The sequence below is a fragment of the Lepidochelys olivacea genome (genome assembly GCF_965140295.1).
Source record: "Lepidochelys olivacea isolate rLepOli2 genome assembly, chromosome: 2".
Taxonomy (NCBI): Eukaryota; Metazoa; Chordata; order Testudines; family Cheloniidae; genus Lepidochelys; species Lepidochelys olivacea.
Window position 1 is genome coordinate 10,659,134 of NC_140412.1, and position 19,127 is coordinate 10,678,260.

The 19,127-nt window shown below is 42.9% G+C and overlaps 1 protein-coding gene across 2 annotated transcripts in view; it reads left to right on the forward strand.

Moving 5' to 3' along the window:
• Window positions 1-19,127, forward strand: part of TRAPPC9 (trafficking protein particle complex subunit 9) — an 832,591-nt gene that overhangs the window by 316,050 nt on the left and 497,414 nt on the right. For both annotated transcript variants that reach the window (XM_084622016.1, XM_084622015.1), the window contains exon 18: window positions 11,806-11,948. In XM_084622016.1, coding sequence (XP_084478142.1) covers window positions 11,806-11,948 — 143 coding nt within the window. The remainder of the gene's footprint in view (window positions 1-11,805; window positions 11,949-19,127) is intronic.

The window sequence follows — 19,127 nt, forward strand, 5'->3', positions numbered from 1 at the left end:
AAAGGCATAGTGAAAACTCTTCATACAACCCAGACCTCCCACTCTTCAATGGGATCTCAACGTAGTATTAAAAGGTCTGACTAGGCCACCATTTGAACCCAGGGCCACTTGTTCATTAACTCACCTTTCCATGAAGATAGCGTTCCTCATTGCCATCACCTCTGCAAGAAGGATTGGGGAAATACCAGCTTTGATGGTGCATCCCCCTTTCACTATGTTCTTTCTTGACAAAGTCACACTTAAACCACATCCAAAGTTCACTTGCAAGGTGACTTCCGCATTCTACATAAATCAGCTTATTCAGCTTCCAGCCTTTTATCTCAAATCTCATCAGGATAATAGGGAAGTCATCATCCATACACTCAACATGATGAGAGCCTTGGCTTTCTATTTGGACAGGACAAGAGCCTTCAGAAAATCCCTGAGTCTCTTTCTCGCCATTGCGGATTGGTCAAAAGGTGCAGCGAGTTCAGCTCAGAGACTCTCTAAGTGTGTCTCAGGCTGTATTAATCTCAGTTACCAATCGCATAACATAACACCCCCATCTTCAGTACACACGCATTCTACGAGGCCAGTCTCCTCATCTGTCACCTTCTTCAAGAGTATCTGTATCTTAGAAATCTTTAGAGCATCTACCTGGGCATCTGTACACACCTTTTCAGAACACTATGCCATCCTGGGGGATTTGGCTGCAAATGCCAAATTCAGTGTCACAGTACTATCAAATTCCCAGACTCCAGTGGTGGGCACTTCTTGGGAGTCACCTACAATGGAGCACCCATAGGGACACTACTCCAAGAAAAAAAAGAAGTTACCTTGTGCAGTAACGATGGTTCTTCAAGATGTGTATTCCTATGGGTGCCCCACAACCCCCCTCTTCCCTCCCTTCCCCACTTCGGAGTTCTAATAGTTGACTGCAGTAGAGAAGGAACTAAGGAGTGATTACCTGCATGCGCTGGCTAGCCTCGTGGCAGGTGAGGGGAAGTACATGTGGGGGCTGGACGGACTGCTCCCAAAGTTCTCCGATTAGCAGTACAGAGACGCAGACACACCCACAGTGGAGCACCCATAGAAAAACACATTTTGAAGAACCATTGTCACTGCACAAGGTGAGTTAACTTCTTGTGTTACCTAATCTTCCCTGTAGTACATGTGAGGCACTTGTGTTTTTAACATGGTTGCCACAGGACAGTGATACAAATGTATGAGATTTTTAAATGTCATCCTAAAGCATTTCTCTCCTCTTTCCCTTTGGTGAAAAAGTACAGAATAGTTCCCACTCCCAGGTAATTTCTCACTTAAATCTGAGTGTGCATGTTGCATTTTATAAAGCTCACAGGAGTAAGTTCAAAACCTGGTTCTGACACTAACTTCCTCTGTGACGTGAGAAAATTGCATATGTGCCCTATTTCAAATTCTGATGTCAGGTGCATCAATGTAAATCCTGAGTAACTTCACCATCTGTACACGGGGGATACTATAACTTATCTCACCACTCAGATGGGTATTATGAAGCTTAGTTAATGTTTGCAAAGTTCTTCATGGATTAAAAAAACTATACAAATACCTCTTACTGTTGTTAATTTGAAGAGCTTCAGGTATCTGAATTTATTTTAATCAATACATTTCAAATAATTAAATAAAATAATTAAAATTGTGACCTAAGGTGCAGAATCTGGGTAAGTAGCTTTTTTGATCTGCAAGAAAAACCAAATAGAAGCTATACATAAGTTATAAGGTATTTCTTCTTGATCGCTCCTTTCTGTGAATTCACAGAAAACTAAATTAAAAGATTCTAAATTGATTTACACATAATCTGGTGGTAGCTGGTGTACATGTCCCATTGAAAAAAGAAGCCCCTACACTATTAAACTGGTATAGCAAGATCAGTCCCATGCAAGATAATGGAGTGGCTCATATGGGTCTTGAGTAATATGGAATTAAAGGAAGGTAATATAATTAATGCCAGTCAGCGTGGGTTTATGGAAAGTCTGTCAAACTACTGATATCTTTTTTGATGAGATTACCAGTTTGAATGATAAAGGCAATAATGTTGATGTAATATAATTAGACTTCTGTTAGGTGTTTGACTTAGTATTACATATTACACAACATTTTGATTAAAAATATTGAATGATATAAAATTAATGTGGTGGTGTAGTCATATCTGTCCCAGTATATTAGAGACACAAGATTGGTGAGGTAATATCTTTTATTGATCAGCTTCCGTTGGTGTTCTCTCTCACCAACAGAAGTTGGTCCAATAAAAAATATTACCTCATCCTCCTGTCTCTCTAATAAAATTAACATAGCATGCATTAAATGGATTAAAGGCTGACTAACTGATGGGTCTCCAAATGTAATTATAAGTGAGGAACCATCATTGAACAGTGGGTGTGTTTCCAGTGAAGTTCTGCAGGGATCAGTTCTTGGCCATATGCTATTTAACATTTTTATTAATGACTAGGAGGAAAACATCTGATAAAGTTTACAGATGACCGACAAATTGGGGGAGTGATAAATAAGGAAGAGGATAGGTCAGGTCAATGATAGAGTGATCTGGATTGCTTGGTAAACTGTGTGCAAGTAAACAATATGTGTTTTAATATGGCTAAATGTAAATGTATCCGTGTAAGAATAAAGAATATAGGCCAAACTTACAGGATGGGGGACTGTATCATTGGAAGCAGTGACTTTGTTAAAGACTTCAGCTGAACATGTGCTCACCCATGTAACTCTGTGGCCAAAAGGCTAATCGGATGAATAAACAGGGTGTCTCAAGAAGGAGTAAAGAGGTTATTTTACTTCTGTATTTGTCACTACTGTGATGCTGTTGGATTACTCTGTCCAGTTCTGGTGTTGACAATTCAAGAAGGATTTTGATAAATTAGAGATGGTTCATGGAAGAGCCAGAAGAATTATTAACAGGTTTCAGAGTAACAGCCGTGTTAGTCTGTATTCGCAACAAGAAAAGGAGTACTTGTGGCACCTTAGAGACTAACCAATTTATTTGAGCATGAGCTTTCGTGAGCTACAGCTCACTTCATCGGATGCATACCGTGGAAACTGGTTAGTCTCTAAGGTGCCACAAGTACTCCTTTTCTTTTTAAGAATTATTAAAGCATTGGAAAACATGCCTTAGAGTGATAGACTCAAGGGGCTCAGTCTATTTAGCTTAACAAAGAGAAGGTTAGGGGGTGACTTGATTACAGTATTTAAGTACCTACATGAGGAATACATCTTTAATAATGGGCTCTACAACTCAAGTTCATTTCTTTCCCACTTGTGTATCATCATCAGTAGTAAAGATTTTGCAGGCAAAATTATCGTCTCAAGTGACACCTGTGCAACCTCATTGCTTACTGTAGGCTTGGAATGATTTAATTTATAGACACTTGGGAAGTGATTCTTTTGATGCTCAAGATTAATAGAATCTGCATCTCAGTCTCATTTAGTTGTTGTTTCTGCAGGGCTAACTTTTGTAAATAGCTGACAGTGCTTATTATGCTCTTGCAGTAGTAAGACCATACTTAACTTTGCATCGGAATTTTCTGTTTTACAGGGTCCGTGTCTCACATTTTAAATCTGAAACATACTATAGGGAACTTGTACCAAATTTCAGCCACTAATTAATGTGCATGTGGAATAAATTCATATGAGTTTGAGTGTTTCTATGTTGTTGGGTTTAAAGGAAATTTGGGAAAACTGGAACACTGGAAAAGCCTGATTTCTTTTCACACAGCACTGTACATTTAAAGGCTCCTGCTCTTCCCTGAGCAGTAACATTGTGACATCAAAAATAATCATCCACTCGTCTCTCATGCCCTCCATTTTGTTTGCATACTTGGGAGAGCACTGATTGCTTACCTGGTAGTCATGGCAACGGCTGCCTTTGAAAACTGGTTTACCTCAGACTATCATAAAGTTATAATGAAGGGTCACAGGAAGAAATGTAATGAGTTTTAAGGAGCTCCTGCTGTGCTCCTTGGGGTTTGTGCTGTGTAAGTTACACTGTTTCTTTTCAAAGGGTAATTGTTACTTTTCTCAAAAATGGTTACATGAAAATAAGATATAAAATTAAAGCTCCTTGTATTGTATATTTTTATATACTTACAAATCTATGGCTTTCTGAATATTTACCTTTTTCAAAAAGTAGGAAATTATAAATCTGAGTCCCTACTCAGTTTTCCATTACAGAATTAAAAAAGAAGTAATTTAAAAGTTGCAAGATAAAAAAAAAAATGTTTTGTTTGAATACAGTTTAGTTTAATTATTTCCAGTAAGTTGGTCAACATGGCACTGAGTGGTGAAACATAGAGCTTCACAGATAACAGTAGCAATTAAATATACAGTGAAGAAAAGGGTTCAGTTACGTGATTGCATATTATTTTTTACACAGGATGCCTTGTTTATTCCATGCACAGAATGGATCGATAGGGATGTATAGGGAAGGAGTCTGTTACCTCATTTGTTGCAGAAGTTGGAAGTTTTGTAGTGAATTAGGTAGTCAACTGCGGGAAGAGAAAGGCTGGTCTTATGGCTAAGGAAGTTGACTGTCACTCACCTGGAGACTTGGATTCTATCTTTGCCTCTGAACTAGAGTTCTTATGTGAAACTGAGCAAGTTACACCAAACGTTTCACAGTTACTTCTGCATGTAATTAAAGTCTGTATCATCATGCATTTGCACAAGGGGCTGAGTTAGGGGTGCATGGGCAATGTTCATGCTGGAATTTTCTAATTTGAGAGTAATTTGATTATGATGTCAGAGTTGTTCCTGAGGCTATGGATGGCATTGTGTTCTGCACAGCTGAGGTTATGGGGCAAGTGATATTGTGGAAATTGTGGAAAAGCAACATCACTTGCCCCATAACCTCAGCTGTGCAGAACACAATGCCATCCACAGCCTCAGGAACATCTCTGAGATCATAAACCGAGAAGTCTGCTGCTTGCCAGGGGCTAAGATTTGCGATGTGACAGAGAGACTGCCGAGACTCATCAAGCCCTCGGATCGCTACCCCTTCCTGCTTCTCCACGTGGGCACCAATGATACTGCCAAGAATGACCTTGAGCGGATCACTGCGGACTACGTGGCTCTGGGAAGAAGGATAAAGGAGTTGGAGGCGCAAGTGGTGTTCTCGTCCATCCTCCCCATGGAAGGAAAAGGCCTGGGTAGGGACCGTCGAATCGTGGAAGTCAACGAAAGGCTACGCAGGTGGTGTCGGAGAGAAGGCTTTGGATTCTTTGACCATGGGATGGTGTTCCATGAAGGAGGAGTGCTGGGCAGAGACGGGCTCCATCTTACGAAGAGAGGGAAGAGCATCTTTGCCAGCAGGCTGGCTAACCTAGTGAGGAGGGCTTTAAACTAGGTTCACCGGGGGAAGGAGACCAAAGCCCTGAGGTAAGTGGGAAAGCGGGATACTGGGAGGAAGCACAGGCAGGAATGTCTATGAGGGGAGGGCTTCTGCCTCATACTGGGAATGAGGGGCGATCAACAGGTTATCTCAAGTGCTTATATACGAATGCACAAAGCCTTGGAAACAAGCAGAAAGAACTGGAGGTCCTGGTGATGTCAAGGAACTATGACGTGATTGGAATAACAGAGACTTGGTGGGATAACTCACATGACTGGAGTACTGTCATGGATGGTTATAAACTGTTCAGGAAGGACAGGCAGGGCAGAAAAGGTCGGGGAGTAGCACTGTATGTAAGGGAGCAGTATGACTGCTCAGAGCTCCAGTACGAAACTGTAGAAAAACCTGAGTGTGTCTGGATTAAGTTTAGAAGTGAGAGCAACAAGAGTGATGTAGTGGTGGGAGTCTGCTATAGACAACCGGACCAGGGGGATGAGGTAGATGAGGCTTTCTTCCGGCAGCTCACGGAAGCTACTAGATCGCATGCCCTGATTCTCATGGGTGACTTTAATTTTCCTGATATCTGCTGGGAGAGCAATACAGCGGTGCATAGACAATCCAGGAAGTTTTTGGAAAGCGTAGGGGACAATTTCCTGGTGCAAGTGCTAGAGGAGCCAACTGGGGGGGGGGCGCTTTTCTTGACCTGCTGCTCACAAACCGGGTAGAATTAGTAGGGGAAGCAAAAGTGGATGGGAATCTGGGAGGCAGTGACCATGAGTTGGTTGAGTTCAGGATCCTGACGCAGGGAAGAAAGGTAAGCAGCAGGATCCGGACCCTGGACTTCAAAAAAGCAGACTTCGACTCCCTCAGGGAACGGATGGGTAGGATCCCCTGGGGGACTAACATGAAGGGGAAAGGAGTCCAGGAGAGCTGGCTGTATTTCAAGGAATCCCTGTTGAGGTTACAGGGACAAACCATCCCAATGAGTCGAAAGAATAGTAAATATGGCAGGCGACCAGCTTGGCTTAATGGTGAAATCCTAGTGGATCTTAAACATAAAAAAGAAGCTTACAAGAAGTGGAAGGTTGGACATATGACCAGGGAAGAGTATAAAAATATTGCTCGGGCATGAAGGAATGATATCAGGAGGGCCAAATCGCACCTGAAGCTGCAGCTAGCAAGAGATGTCAAGAGTAACAAGAAGGGTTTCTTCAGGTATGTTGGCAACAAGAAGAAAGCCAAGGAAAGTGTGGGCCCCTTACTGAATGAGGGAGGCAACCTAGTGACAGAGGATGTGGAAAAAGCTAATGTACTCAATGCTTTTTTGCCTCTGTTTTCACTAACAAGGTCCGCTCCCAGACTGCTGCGCTGGGCATCACAAAATGGGGAAGAGATGGCCAGCCCTCTGTGGAGATAGAGGTGGTTAGGGACTATTTAGAAAATCTAGACGTGCACAAGTCCATGGGGCCGGACGAGTTGCATCCGAGAGTGCTGAAGGAATTGGCGGCTGTGATTGCAGAGCCATTGGCCATTATCTTTGAAAACTCGTGGCGAACCGGGGAAGTCCCGGATGACTGGAAAAAGGCTAATGTAGTGCCAATCTTTAAAAAAGGGAAGAAGGAGGATCCTGGGAACTACAGGCCAGTCAGCCTCACCTCAGTCCCCGGAAAAATCATGGAGCAGGTCCTCAAAGAATCAATCCTGATGCACTTGCATGAGAGGAAAGTGATCAGGAACAGCCAGCATGGATTCACCAAGGGAAGGTCATGCCTGACTAATCTAATCGCCTTTTATGATGAGATTACTGGTTCTGTGGATGAAGGGAAAGCAGTGGATGTATTGTTTCTTGACTTTAGCAAAGCTTTTGACACGGTCTCCCACAGTATTCTTGTCAGCAAGTTAAGGAAGTATGGGCTGGATGAATGCACTATAAGGTGGGTAGAAAGCTGGCTAGATTGTCAGGCTCAACGGGTAGTGATCAATGGCTCCATGTCTAGTTGGCAGCCGGTATGAAGTGGAGTGCCCCAAGGGTCGGTCCTGGGGCCGGTTTTGTTCAATATCTTCATAAATGATCTGGAGGATGGTGTGGAATGCACTCTCAGCAAATTTGCGGATGATACTAAACTGGGAGGAGTGGTAGATACGCTGGAGGGGAGGGATAGGATACAGAAGGACCTAGACAAATTGGAGGATTGGGCCAAAAGAAATCTGATGAGGTTCAATAAGGATAAGTGCAGGGTCCTGCACTTAGGAAGGAAGAATCCAATGCACCGCTACAGACTAGGGACCGAATGGCTAGGCAGCAGTTCTGCGGAAAAGGACCTAGGGGTGACAGTGGACGAGAAGCTGGATATGAGTCAGCAGTGTGCCCTTGTTGCCAAGAAGGCCAATGGCATTTTGGGATGTATAAGTAGGGGCATAGCGAGCAGATCGAGGGACGTGATCGTTCCCCTCTATTTGACATTGGTGAGGCCTCAACTGGAGTAGTGTGTCCAGTTTTGGGCCCCACACTACAAGAAGGATCTGGATAAATTGGAGAGAGTCCAGCGAAGGGCAACAAAAATGATTAGGGGTCTAGAACACATGACATATGAGGAGAGGCTGAGGGAGCTGGGATTGTTTAGCTTGCAGAAGAGAAGAATGAGGGGGGATTTGATAGCGGCTTTCAACTACCTGAAAGGGGGTTCCAAAGAGAATGGCTCTAGACTGTTCTCAAGGGTATCAGATGACAGAACGAGGAGTAATGGTCTCAAGTTGCAGTGGGGGAGGTTTAGATTGGATATTAGGAAAAACTTTTTCACTAGGAGGGTGGTGAAACACTGGAATGCGTTACCTAGGGAGGTGGTAGAATCTCCTTCCTTAGAGGTTTTTAAGGTCAGGCTTGACAAAGCCCTGGCTGGGATGATTTAACTGGGAATTGGTCCTGCTTTGAGCAGGGGGTTGGACTAGATGACCTTCTGGGGTCCCTTCCAACCCTGATATTCTATGATTCTATGATAAAAAAGGCTGACAAAGGAGGTGCTGTCATTGTCATGAATAGGTCGGAATACGAACGAGAGACTGCTAGGCAGACCTCTAACACCACATTCTACAGGCCATTACCCTCTGATCCCACTGAGAGTTACCAAAAGAAACAATACCATCTGCTCAAGAAACTCCCTGAAAAAGCACAAGAACAAATCTGTACAGACACACCCCTAGAACCCCGACCAGGGGTATTCTATCAGCTACCCAAGATCCATAAACCTGGAAATCCTGGACGCCCCATCATCTCAGGCATTGACACCCTGACAGCAGGATTGACTGGCTCTGTAGACTCTCTCCTCAGGCCTGTGTGACTAGCACTCCTAGCTATCTTCAAGACACCACTGACTTCCTAAGGAAACTACAATCCATTGGTGATCTTCCAGAAAACACCATTCTGGCCACTATGGATGCAGAAGCCCTCTACACCAACATTCCACACAAAGATAGACTACAAGCTGTCAGGAACATTATCCCCGATAATGTTACGGCAAACCTGGTAGCTGAACTTTGTGACTTTGTCCTCACTCACAACTATTTCACATTTGGGGACAAAGTATACCTTGAAATCCGCGGCACTGCTATGGGTACCCGCATGGCCCCACAGTATGCCAACATTTTTATGGCTGACTTAGAACAACGCTTCCTCAGCTCTCGTCCCCTAATGCCCCTATTCTAATTGTGCTACATTGATGACATCTTCATCATCTGGATCCATAGAAAAGAAGCCCTTGAGGAATTCACCCATGATTTCAACAATTTCCATCCCACCATCAACCTCAGCCTGGACCAGTCCACACAAGAGATCCACTTCTTGGACACTACAATGCTAATAAGCGATGGTTACATAAACACCACCCTATCCTGGAAACTTACTGACTCCTATGCCTACCTACATGCCTCCAGATTTCATCCAGACCACATCACACGATCCATTATCTACAGCCAAGCTCTAAGATACAACAACATTTGCTCCAACCCTTCAGACAGAGACAAACACCTACAAGATCTCTATCAAGCGTCCTTACAACTACAGTACCCACCTGCGGAAGTGAAGAAATAGAATGACAGAGCCAGAAGAGTTCCCAGAAGTCACCTACTACAGGACAGGCCCAACAAAGAAAGTAACAGAACACCATTAGCTGTCACCTTCAGCTCCCAACTAAAACCTCTCCAACGCATCATCAAGGATCTACAACCTATCCTGAAGGACGATCCCTCACTCTCACAGATCTTGGGAGACAGGCCAGTCCTTGCTTACAGACAGTTCCCCAACCTGAAGCAAATACTCACTGGCAACCACAGACCAAAAACACTAACCTGGGAACCTATCCTTGCAACAAAGCCTGTTTCCAACTCTGTCCACATATCTGTTCAAGGGACACCATCATAGGACCTAATCACATCAACCACACTATCAGAAGCTTGTTCACCTACACATCTACCAATACGATATATGCCATCATGTGCCAGCAATGCCCCTCTGCCATGTACATTGGCCAAACCGAACAGTCTCTATGCAAAAGAATAAATGGACACAGATCAGACATGAAGAACTGTAACGTTCAAAAACCAGTCAGAGAACACCTCAACCTCCCTGGACACTCAATTACAGACGTGAAAGTGGTAATTCTTCAACAAAAAATCTTCAAAAACAGACTCCAATGAGAAACTGCAGAACTGGAATTAATTTGCAAACTGGACACCATTAACTTAGGCTTGAATAAAGACTGGGAGTGGATGAGTCATTACACAAACTAAAAACTATTTCCCCATGCTAATTTTCCCCCTACTGTTACTCACACCTTGTCAACTGTTGTAAATGTGCCATCCCGATTATCGCTACAAAAGTTTTTTTTCTCCTGCTGATAATAGCCCACCTTAATCGATTAGTCTCTTTAGAGCTTGTTTGGTAACCCACATTTTTTTCATGTTCTGTGTGTGTGTGTGTGTGTATCTATCTTCCTACTCTAATTTCCACTACATGCATCTCATGAAGTGGGCTTTAGCCCACGAAAGCTTGTGCTCAAATAAATTTGTTAGTCTCTAAGGTGCCACAAGTACTCCTGTTCTTTTTGCTGATACAGACTAACACGGCTTCCACTCTGAAACCTGTCATTAATATTATAGCAATAAAATAAAGCATAGAGTTCCATGCTTTTCATTGTAGAATTCCTAATTAAATGTTGAGGTTCTGTCTCAAGTTACGACTTAGTCTTAAGCAGTGTCAGCTCTCTGGACTTGATGATTCCAGCTCTGTTGTTTGTTAATTAAGCCATCTGGAAAAGCAGAATGAAATTTTTTTTTTCAGTGGGTCTGCATTTTTTTTTATTTTTGTATTTTCTATTGATCAACTCCGGAAGTGACATAAGCTTAGCTTCATTAACGTCCAGTGAGAAATTATTGTAAAAGCAGTAGAAGTAACTGCACAGAGTGCCCAGTGGCTACTTCTGTTGATATTGTAAGTGCTGCTTTAGGGCTATATTAGGAAGCAAAGTTAAGCTGCACTGTTCTGGATGCATTGTGAATGGGATAATATGGTACTTAGATACACACTTATTGCAGAACAGTGAATTGCTAACTAACATAAATCCTCAGTGAATTTTTTTATTAACATTAAAAAAACATTTTTAGTCCATTCCCTCAATATGACCTGAAATAGAACAGTGTTAGAGCGCTTCACAACATGAAGTTCCTTCATAACTAGGAAATTTCAAGTTACGTCTGGTCTCTGTTCTGAAGTGGTTTCTGAGTAAGCAGTAGCACCAAATATTTGCAGATTTTGTAAAATGCTTTGTGAAGCTTGAAGTGGAACCCTCTGAAAAGTGATGGCATCTAGTTGGTGTGATATTGCTTTCTTTTTCTTTTTTGCGTTGGTGGTTGAAGTTATACCACATGCCAGTGCTTCTAAACCTTTTTGGGCGACAGCTGGTTTTCCACTCTGACTTCTGTTGCAACAGCCAGTGCAACTTGGATTTGGATCCACCAACGCTCCATTGTGAGTAGGAGGTCACACAGTGAAATGGAAATGGTGTGATGGGAGGCAGCTCATTAAGGAAAAAGTGCGGAGTCTAGAGTAGCACTCATGAAATTCTGAATTAGCACCAATAAAAGCAATATATTGGTGATTGGAAACCACTACCATAGATACACCCACCATTGTAATATCTGTTAATCAGTAAGATGCTACTGTAAAATGGACTTTAAGAAAGAAAGAGATTTTTGTGTGTAATGTATGAATGACAACTTTGTTTCAAAAGCTACCAGAATTTTTGTGACACGTTATAAATCAATTTTTATTTGATTTTAAATTTTCTATTTAGAAATTTCATCACTACTGCACATTTTCCATGACCTAATTTGATTGAGCAATTATGATGCACAGAAATGAGCCATAGTTAATGACTTATTTACCATTATTTTTCCAGACACTGGAGGCCATTTTGAATTTCAAATACTCTGGGGGACCAGGACATGCTGATGGCTATTACAGGAACCTATCTCTGGGCCTTCATGTGGAAGTGGAGCCATCTGTCTTCTTTACACACATCAGTACCCTTCCTGCAACAAGGTAAGGCTTCCAGTCATCCTTGCAACCCAAGATATCCACAGCAGCACACAGACAAAAGCTGCTGAATGTAATTAATAAGATGTATGGAGAGATGTGTGGAACTGCTGGATATTTTATAAGATACCAGCTGTAACCTACCTCTCACTTTGTGGTAAAACAGTCCATGTGAATGTCTATAGTTCTTATATATTCACCTTGCTATAGCTTGAAAATAAAACATTTCCTTTTATAATGGGCACCTTCTTCCGTGTCTCTTCACTGAAATTGTGAAGGTTTTAGTGTTGTTTGCTGTTCTAGACTGTATTCTGCATGCTACTGGATACCAATGAAAACAGTAAGTTTGGGTCATTCTCTCCTAAGTGGATTTTTACCTGTTTCTTATTGGTGATAAATGTAAAGTTTTGTATTTATAGTGACTTTCATCCCAAGCATAGTATATGGAATATAGTCAGAGGTCAACATTTTCAAACTTCGGGTGCCTAAAGTTAATCAACAATACTGAATGGAAAGTACTTCCAGTAATTGTATTTGCTGCTATTATAATTAGTTGATAAAGAGTAAAACCTCAATTCTATATAGTCAGTTTCATTATCTTCTTTTTATTTGAGGTATTTTTTTGAGCCAACAGCTATTTTATGAAAATTAATTCTGTATGTTAAAGTTCTTCTGCTGGTGATTGCTACATGATGGTATAAAAGGCAGCGCAGCCTGAGACCACGCTCAGTTCCTTCTTACCACCCACAATCGATAGAGTAGATTGCCTTGCTTCTGCAAGTTTCTTTTTACAGGGAAATTATCTTCCTTTCTGTAAATAGGTAAGTTAGTGGCCTTTGCTAGTGTTAAGATTAGTGTAGCTCTTCTTGGTTGTTTTTCTTGGAGCCGGGGTTTCCTCTTATTCACAGGGCCAGAGTATGCTTCTGTCTCTGGGTTTTATGCCTTGTGCTGGCTTGCAAGAAATCTGTGCTGATGAGTGACTTGTATTCCACCTTCCTTAAATGCATTGGTGAGGGTCACATTCTAGACCACTGCCAGATTTGCAAGAACTTTAAACCCTCGACAAACAAGGACAGAGAGGTGAAACTGCGTCACATCCTCATGCACGCTGCCTTTTGTCCATCTTCTGACCCTTCTCGCTCAGGGCTGGCACTAAGTATTTCAATATTGGTGAGGAGCAGGCCTCCAGCCATTGCTTCTGAAACTCATCACCAATCCCCTTCTCTGGTGATGAGAAAGAAGCACAAAAGATCAGACCCAAAACAGTAAACAACAGTAAGCAATCTGGTGGACAAGGTAGAGTGTCCTCTGGAAAGAGAGATTCCCCAGCAGTGACCTATTTTCATCAAGGGGTCATCTGCTCCGGCACCAGTGCCTGTGGTATCGATACTGCAGTGTCGGCTCCTTTGGTGCATCAAGAACAGTACCAGGAAAATCTCTTGATATCACTGGTGCCAGAGACCTATGCAGAAGCACGGGACCTACTCTGCCTCTCGATACTGGATTCTCTGATTGTCCAGGAGACCAGCTAGAAGGTACCAGTAGAAGTCAGGCCCTAGCTACACACAATCTCAGAGACCAGATCAGTACTTGGTGTCAAGAATCAGGGGGTAGCCGTGTTAGTCTGTATCCACAAAAACAACAAGGAATCCGGTGGCTCCTTAAAGACTAACAGATTTATTTGAGCATAAGCTTTCGTGGGTAAAAGCCCCACTTCTTCAGATGCATGGAGTGGTAATTTTCACACAGAATATGAAGTGTATACTGCTCACTTGATTTATTTTTGATTACAACTATTTGTGCTGTAAAAAGCAAAAGAAATAGTATTTTTCAATTCATAGAATCATAGAATATCAGGGTTGGAAGGGACCTCAGGAGGTCATCTAGTCCAACCCCCTGCTCAAAAGCAGGACCAGTCCTCAATTAAATCATCACAGCCAGGGCTTTGTCAAGCCTGACCTCAAAAACTTCTAAGGAAGGAGATTCCACCACCTCCCTAGGCAACGCATTCCAGTGATTCACCACCCTCCTAGTGAAAAAGTTTTTCCTAATATCCAACCTAAACCTCCCCCACTGCAACTTGAGACCATTACTCCTTGTCCTGTCCTCTTCTACCACTGAGAATAGTCTAGAACCATCCTCTCTGGAACCACCTCTCAGGTAGTTGAAAGCATCTATCAAATCCCCCCTCATTCTTCTCTTCTGCAGACTAAACAATCCCAGTTCTCTCAGCCTCTCCTCATAAGTCATGTGTTCCAGACCCCTAATCATTTTTGTTGCTCTTCGCTGGACTCTTTCCAATTTATCCAGATCCTTCTTGTAGTGTGGGGCCCAAAACTGGACACAGTACTCCAGATGAGGCCTCACCAATGTCGAATAGAGGGGGACGATCACGTCCCCCGATCTGCTCGCTATGCCCCTACTTATACATCCCAAAATGCCATTGGCCTTCTTGGCAACAAGGGCACACTGCTGACTCATATCCAGCTTCTCGTCCACTGTCACCCCTAGGTCCTTTTCCGCAGAACTGCTGCCTAGCCATTCGGTCCCTAGTCTGTAGCGGTGCATTGGGTTCTTCCGTCCTAAGTGCAGGACCCTGCACTTATCCTTATTGAAACTTATCAGATTTTTTTGGCCCAATCCTCCAATTTGTCTAGGTCCCTCTGTATCCTATCCCTACTCTCCAGCATATCTACCACTCCTCCCAGTTTAGTATCATCCGCAAATTTGCTGAGAGTGCAATCCACACCATCCTCCAGATCATTTATGAAGATATTGAACAAAACCGGCCCCAGGACCGAGCCCTGGGGCACTCCACTTGACACCGGCTGCTAACTAGACATGGAGCCATTGATCACTACCCATTGAGCCCGACAATCTAGCCAACTTTCTACCCACCTTATAGTGCATTCATCCAGCCCGTACTTCTTTAACTTGCTGACAAGAATACTGTGGGAGACCGTGTTAAAAGCTTTTCTAAAGTCAAGAAACAATACATCCACTGCTTTCCCTTCATCCACAGAACCAGTAATCTCATCATAGAAGGCGATTAGATTAGTCAGGCATGACCTTCCCTTGGTGAATCCATGCTGACTGTTCCTGATCACTTTCCTCTCATGCAAGTGCTTCAGGATTGATTCTTTGAGGACCTGCTCCATGATTTTTCCAGGGACTGAGGTGAGGCTGACTGGCCTGTAGTTCCCAGGATCCTCCTTCTTCCCTTTTTTAAAGATTGGCACTACATTAGCCTTTTTCCAGTCATCTGGGACTTCCCCCGTTCGCCACGAGTTTTCAAAGATAATGGCCAATGGCTCTGCAATCACAGCTGCCAATTCCTTTAGCACTCTTGGATGCAACGCGTCCCGCCCCATGGACTTGTGCACGTCCAGCTTCTCTAAATAGTCCCTAACCACCTCTTTCTCCACAGAGGGCTGGCCATCTACTCCCCATGTTGTGATGCCCAGCGCAGCAGTCTGGGAGCGGACCTTGTTCGTGAAGACAGAGGCAAAAAAAGCATGGAGTACATTAGCTTTTTCCACATCCTCTGTCACTAGGTTGCCTCCCTCATTCATTAAGGGGCCCACACTTTCCTTGGCTTTCTTCTTGTTGCCAACATACCTCAAGAAACCCTTCTTGTTACTCTTAACATCTTTCGCTAGCTGGAGCTCCAGGTGCGATTTGGCCCTCCTGATTTCATTGCTACATGCCCGAGCAATATTTTTATACTTTTCCCTGGTCATATGTCCAACCTTCCATTTCTTGTAAGCTTCTTTTTTATGTTTAAGATCCGCTAGGATTTCACCGTTAAGCCGAGCTGGTCGCCTGCCATATTTACTATTCTTTCGACACATCGGGATGGTTTGTCCCTGTAACCTCAACAGGGATTCCTTGAAATACAGCCAGCTCTCCTGGACTCCTTTCCCCTTCATGTTAGACTCCCAGGGGATCCTACCCATCCGTTCCCTGAGGGAGTCGAAGTCTGCTTTTCTGAAGTCCAGGGTCCGGATCCTGCTGCTTACCTTTCTTCCCTGTTTCAGGATCCTGAACTCAACCAACTCATGGTCACTGCCTCCCAGATTCCCATCCCATGGTCAAAGAATCCAAAGCCTTCTCTCCGACACCACCTGCGTAGCCATTCGTTGACTTCCATGATTCAACGGTCCCTACCCAGGCCTTTTCCTTCCACGGGGAGGATGGACGAGAACACCACTTGCGCCTCCAACTCCTTTATCCTTCTTCCCAGAGCCACGTAGTCCGCAGTGATCCGCTCAAGGTCATTCTTGGCAGTATCATTGGTGCCCACGTGGAGAAGGAGGAAGGGGTAGCGATCCGAGGCTTGATGAGTCTCGGCAGTCTCTCTGTCACATCGCGAATCTTAGCCCCCGGCAAGCAGCAGACTTCTCGGTTTTCCCGGTCAGGGCTGCAGATAGATGACTCAGTCCCCCGGAGTAGAGAGTCCCCGACCACCCCCACCAGCCTCCTTCTCTTGGGAGTGGTGGTCGTGGAACCCCCCATCTCAAGACAGTGCATCTCATGCCTTCCAACCAGCAGAGTCTCCTTCTGCTTTCTCCCCCCAGACATATCATCTGGTCCACTTTCCGCAATGGTACCTGTGGAGAGAACATGAAAGCGGTTAGTTACCTGTGTCCGCGTTGCTGGAACCCGGACATTCCCCCTTCTTCCTCTGGAGGTCACATGTTGCCAAGCTTCTTCACTGGCCTCTTGGCTCCACTGTGCAACCTGCTCTAAATCTGTAGAGCTTTGTGCCCGTAGAAGCATATCCTGACTTTTGTCCAGAAAATCCTCCGTTTCCCGTATGCAACGCAGGGTCGTTATCTGTTGCTTCAGACCTTCAATCTTCTCTTCCAATATGGAGACCAGCTTGCACTTTGAATAGTCAAAGTCGCTTCTGTCCTGTGGAAGAAAGACAAACATGGCACATCCAGTGCAGGTCACAACAGCTGAACCCCCCCCTTCCATATCACCTTCCTACTATGAGCTTCCTTATAATTCACCTCATTCAAGTGGTAATTAGGGCTGTCAATTGCAGTTAACTCATGTGATTAACTCAAAAAATTGTGATTAATTGCACTATTAATGAAATGTAATACATATTTTTGGATGTTTTTCTACATTTTCAAATATATTGTTTTCACTTACAATACAGAATACAAAGTGTACAGTACTCAGTTTATATTATTTTTAATACAAATATTTGCACTGTAAAAATAAAATAAATCATATTTTTCAAGTCACCTCATACAAGTACTGTAGTGTAATCTCTTTATCATGAAAGTGCAACTTACAAGTCCACTCAGTCCTATTTCTTGTTCAGCCAATTGCTAAGAGAAAAAAAGATGTTTATGTTTACGGGTGATAATGCTGCCCACTTCTTATTTACAATGTCACCTGAAAATGAAAACAGGCGTTCTCATGGCACTGCTGTAGCTGGCGTCGCAAGATATTTATGTGCCAGATGCACTAAAGATTCATACGCCTCTTCATGCTTCTGCCATCGTTCCAGAGGACATGCTTCCATGCTGATTATGCTCATTAAAAAATGCCTTAATTAAATTTGTGACTGAACTCCTTGGAGGAGAATTGTATGTCCCCTGCTGTGTTTTACCCACATTCTGCCGTATATTTCATGTTAAAGCAGTCTAGGAGGATGACCCAGCACATGTTGTTCGTTTTAAGAACACTTTCACTGCAAATTTGACAAAATGCAAAGAAGACACCAATGTGAAATTTCTAAAGATAGCTACAGCGTTTGACCCAAGGTTTAAGAATCTGAAGTACCTTTCAAAATCTGAGAGGGGATGAGAAGTGGAGCATGCTTTCAGAAGTCTTAAAAGAGCAACATTCTGATGCAGAAACTATAGAACCCAAACCACCAAAAAAGAAAAATCAACCTTTTGCTGGTGGCATCTGACTCAGATGATGAAAATGAACATGCATTGTTCCGCACTGCTTTGGATTGTTATCGGTCAGAACCTGTCATCAGCATGGATGTACGTCCTCTGAGCGATTGGCTGAACAAGAAGTAGAACTGAGTGGACTTGTAGGCTCTAACATTTGACATTGTTTTATTTTTGAATGCAGGATTTTTTTGTACATAATTCTACATTTGTAAGTTGCACTTTCATGATAAAGAGATTGAACTAAAGTACTTATATGAGGTGACTTGAAAAATACTATTTCTTTTGTTTATCATTTTTACAGTGCAAATATTTGTAATAAAAGTAAAGTGAGCACTGTACACTTTGTATTCCGTGTTGTAATTGAAATCAATATATTTGAAAATGTAGAAAACATCCAAAGATACTTAAATAAATGGTATTCTCTTATTGTTTAACAGCGCGATTAATCGTGATTAATTTTTTAAATCGCTTGACAGCCCTAGTAATAATGCTATCTCTTTATCATGAAAGTTGAACTTACAAATATAGAATTACATACAAAAAATAACTTCATTCAAAAATAAAATACTGTAAACCTTCAGAGGCTACAAGTCCACTCAGTCCTACTACTTGTTCAGCCAATCGCTCAAACAAGTTTGTTTACATTTGCAGAATATAATGCTGCCTTCTTCTTGTTTACAGTGTCACCTGAAAGTGAGAATAGGCATTTTCATGGCAATATTTTAGCCCACATCGCAAGATATTTATGTGCCAGATGTTCTAAAGTGTCGTATGTGACGTCATGCTTCAACCATCATTCCAAAGGACATGTGTCCATGCTGATGACAGGTTCTGGTTGATAACGATCCAGAGCAGTGTGGACTGATGCATGTTCACTTTCATCATCTGAGTCAGATTCCACCAGCAGAAGGTTTCAGAGTAACAGCCGTGTTAGTCTGTATTCGCAAAAAGAAAAGGAGTACTTGTGGCATCTTAGAGACTAACCAATTTATTTGAGCATAAGCTTTCGAGAGCTACAGCTCACTTTATCGGATGCATACTGTGGAAAGTGCAGAAGATCTTTTTATACACACAAAGCATGAAAAAATACCTCTCCCCACCCCACTCTCCTGCTCGTAATAGCTTATCTAAAGTGATCGCACTCCTTACAATGTGTATGATAATCAAATTGGGCCATTTCCAGCACAAATCCAGGTTCCCCCCCCCACCCACTCTCCTGTTTGTAATAGCTTATCTAAAGTGATCACTCTCCTTACAATGTGTA